At 43.5% G+C, this 10,022-nt stretch overlaps 1 protein-coding gene across 7 annotated transcripts; it reads left to right on the plus strand.

Moving 5' to 3' along the window:
• Positions 1–153: 153 nt before the first annotated feature.
• usp42 (ubiquitin specific peptidase 42) lies at positions 154–10,020 on the plus strand. Of its 7 annotated transcripts, none has more exons than XM_086063994.1 (18): positions 154–295; positions 1,628–1,848; positions 2,239–2,445; positions 2,553–2,663; positions 2,829–2,928; positions 3,033–3,100; positions 3,184–3,254; positions 3,348–3,430; positions 3,532–3,643; positions 3,739–3,879; positions 4,121–4,221; positions 4,397–4,565; positions 4,727–5,362; positions 5,473–5,555; positions 5,960–6,916; positions 7,912–8,207; positions 8,296–8,371; positions 9,395–10,020. In XM_086063994.1, the coding sequence occupies exons 2-17, from the start codon at positions 1,695–1,697 to the stop codon at positions 8,331–8,333; spliced, it is 3,327 nt and encodes a 1,108-aa protein (XP_085920120.1). In that variant the 5' UTR covers positions 154–295; positions 1,628–1,694; the 3' UTR covers positions 8,334–8,371; positions 9,395–10,020. The 7 variants fall into 7 exon arrangements, with proteins under 7 accessions (XP_085920120.1, XP_085920115.1, XP_085920119.1 ...); XM_086063989.1 differs by having other exon boundaries at positions 160–295; positions 1,602–1,848; XM_086063993.1 differs by having other exon boundaries at positions 160–295; positions 1,602–1,848; positions 7,915–8,207.
• The last annotated feature ends 2 nt before the right edge of the window (positions 10,021–10,022 follow it).

A 10,022-nucleotide genomic window follows, 5' to 3' on the forward strand; every position in this document is an offset into this window, starting at 1 on the left:
CGTCAGTCTAAATGTGCTTCGAGTCCATCGGCGTCATTCATGAATTGATTTGTATGTGGAACGCGCACGGTGATGATTGTGCATGTACACAAAGGTCCGCGGCACGAACGTGCGACGGATCTTCAGTAAACGCAGTCAAACGGCGGAGGGAACCAATCACGGCCCTCGTTTTATCCCAGGTACCCGGATGTTGCCGTGGAAAGCTCATCTACGTCATTGTTCACCGCCGGACAACCGCTTTGAAATAAGGAATGGCTTTACAATCGCTACAAACGTGCATTTAACAACATTCCAGGTGAGTGTCTCGACGCGTTTCGGTTCGAGTGGGGATTCAACGACGCGCCCGTCGCGTTCCGGTGCCCCCGAGCCGCTCTGGTTTGTTGTGGCATCCTTACACCGGTTCTGTCATGTCTAATGGAGCGGCGCAATGAACACACGGCTGCCGGTGTCGAGCCCCTCCTTTTCAATGTATGCTAGCTACGTGTTCGTGGGCCTTGGCCCCATGCCGTAGAACCAAAACTCTTTACATTTTTCAAAAAGTGAAACCGTAATGTGTTGTTTAATCGCCATGGGGGTCGCTGCGTTCCCCGCCATCTCAGCCTCCGTCCATCGTGCCAAGTCGGCTAACGACGTTAGCACGTCGTGCTAGCTCCGCTAGCTTTTGCGTAATGGTCGCCGTTTCCATGGTGTTCGTCCATTCAACGTTCACACGTGCGGTTATTTGGACTCGGTTGATGACTCGAAGCTATGCTAAAAAAACATTGTAGTGTTTCCCGTAAGTAGCCACTCATGTTTGAGGAATGCTTTATTGTAACTGAACGGCTGTGCGAGTGTGCGTGCGACAGGCCTAACCGCCAACGTGAGTCAGTAACGGAGGAGTGGGAGGGAACAGCTGCTTCCCGACCAGGAAATTCTCCTTTTCTTTTTTTCCCCTGGTAACTTTATCAAACGGGAAATAAAAAGTAGAAGCTTTTAACGGCCAACTCTTCTATAATAGTAACGCGTGAAGGTTTTTTTTTTTATGACGACAGAAGCACGTTTTTGTTTTCCGGGATGTGAAGCCTTTTACGTGCAAGTGATCATCACATTCAACATAACCTTTTTGCAATATTTGGTAATAACTATCAAAGTGACATTAGTTAACGATTTATTATTAAGTCATGTAGTTGGCGATCGATTTTGTGTATGACGTTATTCTTCTGTGGCACTTTACAACTTACTTGTACTGAAAGGTTTCACGATATGAATTGATCTGTACGTACACAACATATAGAGGTTAAAGTTTGCCTTTGTAATAAATGTAATAAATTCTAACTGTTGTTCAATAAATAGCAGTTGGAGTTAAAACGTCTGCCATACAATTGTAAGGTGTGGAGAGTCCCCCCCCCCCCCCCAAAAAAGACTAAAATGTCAAAAAATTTGAATGAGTGAATAGTTGTCCATGTGCACTGTGATTGGCTGGCAACTAGTCAAAGTCGTACGCTGCCTCATGCCAGAGAGCTTACCCATAAACTAAACAGAGGAAAAGTGCTCTAAAGAATATTTGAACGAAACTGATTCTTGCCTCTCCTAAAATCTTTTATGTTTCCCCCCGCCCACAGCAATGAACTATGACCATTGTTGACAGATCCTCCGAAAATTCTGACCACGAGTCAGTCGGTTGCAAGAGATCCCCCTTCACCAGTGGAGACGGGATGGACAGCAGCTGTTCCAGCAGCTGGGCGGTGGGCCCCACACTGCCCAGTGACTCGCCGCGATTGAAGGTTCCGGGGGGCTGCTTGGGCCCGACGCCTGGAGCTGTCGTCTACAATAGTTCGCCTTCCTCGGTGGACAGACCCAAAGAGCAAGGTAAGGGGTTTAGTGTGCCTTATTCCTTCATCTTTAGATGAACAAATGAGTGTGTTGTATTTTACAAGAAAAATTCAAGCTGAACCATTTCCAATAAACAGTATTCATCACTTAGTCTTTGATATTAAGATGAGCGCCATGTGGCCTCATGTGAAGGTGGTCCTAAGAAGAAAAGAAAATGCTTGGATGCTTTGTTACAAAGGCCGAGCTTTGTCTTCTAGTAGTTTTCCCACTATCCCACTGTTATTAGAACATGTTAAATATATGAACATAATGGGCCGGCTTCCTTTTTATGTGCATAATAGGTAATGTAGCACAATTGCAGGAACTGGTTGATATGCTGCTCTTGAGAAATGCACGGAGGCTAATTTTAGTCTGTTGTGCGTTTAGTGTTGTGCAGCGGCGATGGCATTGACATGCCGCAGAAGGTCCTCTTCTCTCCCGAGCGTCTCGTCCTAAAGTGGAACCAGGTTCATCGCATAGGCGCCGGCCTACAGAACATGGGCAACACTTGTTTCCTCAACTCAGCCCTACAGTGTCTCACCTACACGCCGCCATTTGCCAACTACATGCTGTCGCGGGAGCACTCGAAAACATGTTAGTTTTGTCTTTGTTGTTCACATCAAGGACGCCTGCGTTTGGACCCGTGTCTCATGTTTTTTCTTTTTTCTTTTTTCTTTTTCTTTCATCCGGTTCTACCACAGGTCACGAGCCGGGCTTCTGTATGATGTGCACCATGCAAAATCACATCATTCAGGTTTTTGCCAATTCTGGGAATGTTATTAAGCCAATTGGTGTGCTGAATGAGCTGAAAAGTAAGTGCTTTGTAGAACTCAGGCGTTTGTATTTCCCCAGAATGAAAGATAGGTGGCGCTGTTTATTTGTTTACTATCATGGATTTGGAGGGAACTAGTTTTACGTTGGTTTTATTAATTTTTTTCATGTATCCTGATCTGTGCTTTTATTTTTCCCCAATGCAGGGATTGCGAAGCATTTTCGCTATGGAAGCCAGGAAGATGCCCATGAATTCATTAGGTACACGGTGGATGCTATGCAAAAGTCCTGCTTACCTGGAACCAAGTAAGTTTTATCCTTAGTTGAAGATTTGCATTGAACACGCAGGGGAAATAATTTGTTGTTGCATTTGTCAATATTTCTGGCCCTTCTATTCTGTTGTATGGCAGATTGGACAGGCAAACGCAGGCAACCACTTTCATTCATCAGGTATTTGGTGGTTACCTAAGGTCCAGAGGTGAGTTTGTTACATCAGCTTATGGTTTTATAATTACAGCACGTTTAATCTGATGACCTTTTCATTTATGCCCTCATTTTCAGTTAAATGTTTGAACTGCAAAGCAGTCTCTGACACATTCGACCCCTTTCTGGACATCACACTAGAAATCAAAGTAACTACGGATTAAATTGAATCATTTTACAGTGTGCTTTGTCCAATTATGTTTTGAAAGGTATTTAACGTGTGGGCTTGCCGCTTGTTACAGATGGCACCGAGTGTCTCAAAGGCCCTTGAGCAGTTTGTCAAGCCAGAGCAGCTGGATGGCGAGAATGCCTACAAGTGCTCCAAGTAAGTTTCTGTGCAAAAATACGTTTAGGGAGCCGCTTTGTTACCCCTTTTTTTCCCCCTTTTTTTTTCAGCTCCTAACAAAGATTTTTTTTCCTCACAAGGTGCAAAAAAATGGTCACAGCTTCGAAGAGATTCACTATCCATCGCAGCTCCAATGTGCTCACCCTGTCCCTGAAACGCTTTGCCAATTTCAGTGGAGGAAAAATTACAAAAGTATTCTCTAGCAACTTTTTTTTTTTATTATTATTATACAATTTCCACTTTTTGCAGGTTATTTTCATATTTATCAGCTTGTCTTTGCTCATCAGGATGTGAAATATCCCGAGCAACTGGACCTGCAGCCCTTCATGTCCCAGTCGCAAGGAGAGGCCCAGCTCTACGGGCTGTTTGCTGTTCTCGTCCACTCTGGATTCAGCTGTCACGCTGGACACTACTTCTGCTATATTAAGGTATTGGCTCAACTTCGGGCCAGTTTGCTGATTGCTGTGGTTGCCACAAGCTCGCACACGCTCTCTTTCAACTGGGCATTCAAGTAAATGTGGAATTCACACAAATATCTTAAGAAATCATATTAAATATCATTTGGTCAGTTGCGATTTATTGACTTGAACACTGATTTCAAAAGTGTAGTATGGCTAAATCATGATGGTCTTGTGTTAACGCTACTATTCCCTCTTCTGTGTCCACCAGGCAAGCAATGGTCAGTGGTTTCAGATGAATGATTCCTCGGTGACTGTCAGTGACATCAGGTCTGTTCTTAACCAGCAGGCCTATGTCCTCTTCTACATCAAGTGAGTAAACCTTTTTTTTATTTTTATTTTTTTTATACTTGTTGGATATCAAGTATTGCAAAGTGTTGTTAATGCCAGATGAAGAATTATTACCTGACTATTTTGTGAATGTCAATAGCAGGTTTAAAAAAGAAAAAAAAGAAAACTGTAGTAAATCTACTGCCTTCACATCAAGGTCCAGTGATGGAAAGAAAGAAGGGGACTATGGTCACATGACCCATAACTCAGCTGTGCCCGGTCAGTCGTCACCTAGACCGGTTGTGATACCCCGCATCAACACCGCCATCGGCCATCACATCAACGTCGGTTTCATCGGACCGCAGCTGCCCCCGCACATGACCAAGGTAATGTTGATGCCCAAAACAATATCAACATTTGATTTTATGATTATGATGATTACATTTTTCAGTATGATCGCAATATTATTAAAATACATGCAAATAAAATGACAGCTTGAGAACAAAATGGCGGTCGGCATTTCACCAAGTTTTTGTCCTATCTGCAGAATCCTCTCCACATGAATGGGAACGGGTCTTTGAGGGATTGTCCCAAGCCCAGCACCAGCAGCAGTGTTGCAGGAAAACCCAACCACAGCGCGGCCTCCTCTTCTTCCGTGTCGCACTTGGCCGCCGGCCAGCCTTCCGTGATCCCAGAGCACGAGAAGCGGCTGAAGCTGTCGTTCTGCAACGGCCAAGGCAAACAGAATCGCCCAGCTTCTTTTTCGTCATCAGCCAGCAGCTCCTCCGCCGCCGCCTCGTCCTGCAGCTCTTCAGCATCCTCCTCCCAGTCTACCTCAGATGCTCACTTTATCCCGCGTCAGCTTAACCACGTCAACGGCACGCCGCGCAGTAACGGAGATCACCAGAGCGGCGGGAACGGCTCGTCCTTCTTGGTGCCGTACAGCCACGAGTTGTCAGAGGAGTCGGACCAAGAGAACGGCGGATCCCTGGATAACGGCTGCTCAGTGGAGGGTCACCTAAATGGAAACAAAAGAACAAGGGATGAGTTTGCCAATGGGGACTCTGACGCGCACCATAATGGAAACGGTTTCAATGGAATTTCACACGGCATATCCAAAACCATCCAAAATGGACACCATTATGGACTTCCAAAAGTCAATGGACACAATAGTGCTGAAAAGGTAAGCTGTATATTTGTTTTCTTTTCTTTTTTGGTGCGGCGCTTGTATTGGATGTACCAATGATGGCATGTTGCGCCATCATTAAAATTTTTAATTTTTTTGCCTTTCAGATTTCTGTCGCTAGTGGTGGAAATTTGTCCTCAGAGAAGACTGTCACTGTGAATGGAATCAACACTGGCCACTGTCAACCAAGGTAACTTTCCAGTACAACTAGACTGTCAAAACTCGCTCTCACTAGCATTTGAAAGTGAAAGCCTAAAAGACTGCAAATTCAAGTGTTTAGTTAGTTAACAGTTTTAATTAAAGTAGATCAATAACGTGTCTGTCATATTGTTTGTTGAAAAAATACATGGAAAGAGGACCTTAATACAATAATTGCTTATTAATTCACAATTGCAATCTTGAGGGGAAAAATGACTTTTTAATTTTTTTAATTATTGTTCAGTCCTACAATTAAGTCATTTATTTACACACAATAATAACAAATAAAAGCATTGGCACGGGGAACAGACAAGCTTTGTAGTGTATAAAAGAGGATGGGTTCTCAAAGAATGTGAACTGCGATTGTTTTGACCTCGTTTTCTTGTTTTGTTGCAGCAAAGAGGCGTCGCAGGCTAGTTCTGCTGCCAGCGAAAGCCAGCGACTCATTCCTGACCTAAGGGCTACTACACGCGTGTCCGATCCCCCGTCTCAGCAAGCGGCCTGCGAAGCAGCAACCGCTTCGACCAACAAAACCCTTTCATCCGCATCTAGCGAGTCTGCCTCCGTCAGTCCTGCCACCTCGCCGGACTCCTCTCACAGCGCCAGCGGTGCATGCGCAGCGCTACCGAAGGTTCCCGTTCGTGCCGATGAAGTCGCGGATGCCCCGTTGACCAACGGCTCATCGGCTGCAGCCTCCGAAGGGCGCGCTGACGTGAAGGAGCCGCTCCGGCCCGGTCCACCCCCCAGAGGCTACGAAAGGCAGTCATCGCGGGAAAGGGGTCGCGATCGGCCGTACTCGTCTGACTGGAGCAGGGACAGAGAGAGACACTACAGGGACAGGAGTCAAGATCGGGACTCTAATCGCTACAGGCGGGACTACAGAGACCACCATTACCAGCACAACCGCTCTTACAGGGATCCCGACTATTACTACCGCGATTGGGAGAGTGAGCGTCACTGGGAGCGGACCGCCCACCATCCCAGGGAGCGGGACCGTGACCGCTGCTCGCACCACTACCACTTTTATCACCACCGATCCAAGGAAGGCCGCGATTACCAGAACAGGAGTTACGGCCACTCCTACCGCAACAAGTCTCGCGGCCGCTGGAGGTGGCAGCAGGATGGCCGGGATGTTCGCGGGGTGAGAGACGACGGCAGGGAACGGGACCATCACCTCTATAGGGAGACGCTGTCATCGTCGAACAGGTCGCCGTATCGGCATGCTCTTCCGGGGTCGGAGGACCAAAATCATCGAAGGAGTGGTCGCTCTGTGAGCTCTGAGGAGCGCCACAGCAAAAAACACAAAAAGAGCAAGAAGAAGTCCAAGGATAAAGAAAGATACCGTGACAGTGGGTGAGTAATGCCACTCTAAAAATTGAAATCAATAAAATAAAAATGTATATGTAATTTAATTTCATAATGAAATTATTCCAGTCATTTTATTTAAGGTAATTTTTATTATTAACTCATTTGCTCCCAAAAACATAAATATGTTCTATTTTAAATGTTTTAAGTGTCCCAAAGACATATTTATACGTTTATGTTTTATTTTTAATTTTTTATGCTTAGATGCAGCCTCAACTGAAAAGAACGGTTGAAGAAATTGTAGTTATTACACAAACGGCCAGCAGGTGGCAGCGGAGCATAGGAAATCTACCAGGACCATGTTGTAAAAAACCCTCAAATACTCAGAATTCTAAATAGATTTGTAAATAATCATGAAATGTAGCTATATTTTAATGCTAATTGCTGCAAAATGGAAACCGATTGAAATTTACTTTTTTTCCCCTAATGATCGAAGAGACTTTAATCTTTCTTTTGGTAGGTTTCATGTTTTCATACCAATAGAACGCAATGTTCTGTGCGCCTTGCAAAATCAGTCAAAATCCAGTAAAGCAGCCGGGAGGGAAGGGGTTTGCATCAGTGAAAATGGCTGGGAGTGAATGAGTTTATTATCCAATGTTCACTTTATTTTACAGATGTAATTTAAATGTGTTAAATTAGTCAAACTATTTTAATAAGACAACTAGGGACAGGTGAGTACCGATTACCATGAAGGATGCCATTTTAAAAATGTTACGCAACTACAATTATTTTTTTATTGTACCAGCGTATATAAAATTGTTCATTTATATATTAAAACCGGTTGCTTGTTTTTTGTATTTAATTAAAAAACACTTTGACTTTAAAAATGTGTTTTACTAATGCTCTTGTATTTTCTTTACAATAAACTCATTATTTATATAATTAATACATTTTAGGGAAGGATGGATAAATGAATGCAACAAATGTTGGAGTACTCTTGAAAATGCAACTTTTTTCTTTCTTAAAAAAAAAAATCTCATCAGAAGCTCTGACTCGGACCGAGGCTACGAAGTAAAAAAGAAGAAAAAGAGGCGGCACCAGAGCGAGCAGCGCAGCCCGGACGGCCGCGGCCACAAAGCCCGCAGCAGCGAAGAGCGCGAATCACGCAAACGGCGTCACTCCAAGGACGCCAGGCAGGACGAGAACAACTGCTCGCCGGAGAAACGCCGCCGTGTCGACTACGACCAAGTCGGCCATGATGGTGCCGCCCCCTCTCACGTCACCTCCCCCACCGCACCTGCATACGGGCCATTTCACAGCCACCTTAATGGATATACAGGTAGGACAATCTCATTATCAATCCATCTGAAGGTAAACAAAACAAAACAAAACAAAAGCTCACAGCATTTTTTGTTCCTGTTTTGTAGGAAACGGTTACAGCCAAGCCAACGTTGTCTCCCATTGATGGTCCACTGTGCTGAGCAGTACCACGAAGCACTGACTGTGAGTGGCCACTTGCTACAATTTCTAAATTAGCCCCCCAGAAAATACAAAATCTTATCTCTTTACTTAAGGTTGGTCACAGCATTTATACAACCTGCTCCTTTCTGTAATCTGGCCCAGCAAGCTTTTATTTACATTATCAAGAGTCCTGCCGTACTTGGTGCCTCATCTGTGGTTTATGTAGCTCATGTCTCTGTTTTAAAGTGGAAGTCAAGTAAAAAATGACCCCTCCGCCCCCCCCAAGTCCAAACAAGATATTCTCATCAATATTGCATTTTAATCAGGTGAGCCTTGACGTTCACAATGCGAGCCCAAGGGTATTTTAATTTCATTTCCATCAGAGGGCGGTATCAAACCAAAATGGCGGCCTCTTGAGATGGATTAAAACAGGAAAGTTTAATCTGCTTAATTTTGATTACACCAACGCAGTATTAACTCATTTACTGCCATTGACGGCTGTAGACGTCAAAAATTCATTTAAACTATTTTCTATTAGTTTAGATTTTTTTTCTTGTATTAGAACAGATATAACATTTGTGATTAATCGTGAGTTAACCAGTGAAGTCATGCGATTAATTACGATAAAAAATGGTAATCACCTGACGCCCCTAATTTTTAATAATCTTTTCTTTAAAAAAAAAAAAAGAAAAGGTTTTTTTAATTGGAAAAAAATATTAACATTTTTTTTTTAAGAAAATATTATAAAAAATTAGGGGTGTCAGGTGATTAATTTTTATTATCGTAATTAATTGCATGATTTCACTAGTATTCAAAATTTTTATATCTGTTCTAAATGTACAAAAAAATGTTCTAGGTTTTCATACTCTTGTTAACAAAAGTGGGGGGGGGAATGTTAAACTCATAGAAATAGTTAAAATGAATTGATGACGTCTATAGCCGTCAATGGCAGTGAATGAGTTAATGAGAATATCGTGTTTAGACTAGTGGGTCACGGAACATACTACTTTTCCTACCCCTGCTTTCCATCATCCATTTCCTTTAATACTTCCTTTGCTCTTTCAGAACCCTGTGCCGAGATATACAGCAGAGGAATGATTCAACGACCTGGTGCTTCATTAGGGGGAAAAATATATATTTTTACCAACACGTCAAGTGTTTTAAACGTACACTTTTTAAAGCATTGATTTTTAGTTGCAGTAACTCCTACTCCTTTCGGACGTGAATGATGACAAATATTAATATATACGTGTATGGAACACACAAAGCCTGGCGCTTAAAACATCTCGACAGCTGCTCAGTGGAACTCAGGACTTGAAAACTCATCATCATCCACTCGCTTCACATTAAAGGGAAACCCACGCACTGCTGAAAACAAGTTTGGAAGTGGACGTGCGTGGATGATTTTGAGTTTCTTTCATCTTCACCACTGGGGGGTGGGGAGCAGCGCAGAGGAGTGGGTGGGAGGTTTGGAAATTATGAACAAATGAACAAGCGAGGCGTCACTCACTGATACCTCCACGATACCCTGGACTGACTTGAGCACATTTCCCCTGCGTTTGTTTCGTTTTTTTTCTAACACATGCTAGTATTTTCAACTTGTTTCTCCGAGTCATTCCTTTCTGTCTTTCAGCTCACATTCTGTTTGAACGAAACCGGAAAAAAAAGATGATGTAATTGGAGTTATGGGGGG

The sequence above is a fragment of the Leptonotus elevatus genome, chromosome 20 (genome assembly GCF_054856555.1).
Source record: "Leptonotus elevatus isolate MCC_2025b chromosome 20, RoL_Lele_1.0, whole genome shotgun sequence".
Taxonomy (NCBI): domain Eukaryota; kingdom Metazoa; phylum Chordata; class Actinopteri; order Syngnathiformes; family Syngnathidae; genus Leptonotus; species Leptonotus elevatus.

Coding starts and splice junctions, on each gene's coding strand:
- usp42 (XM_086063989.1), top strand. CDS start 1,611: ATGACCATTGTTGACAGATCCTCCGAAAATTCTGACCACGAGTCAGTC. Junction 3,431..3,531: donor AATGCCTACAAGTGCTCCAA/GTAAGTTTCTGT, acceptor TTTCCTCACAAG/GTGCAAAAAAATGGTCACAG. Junction 5,556..5,959: donor ACTGGCCACTGTCAACCAAG/GTAACTTTCCAG, acceptor GTTTTGTTGCAG/CAAAGAGGCGTCGCAGGCTA.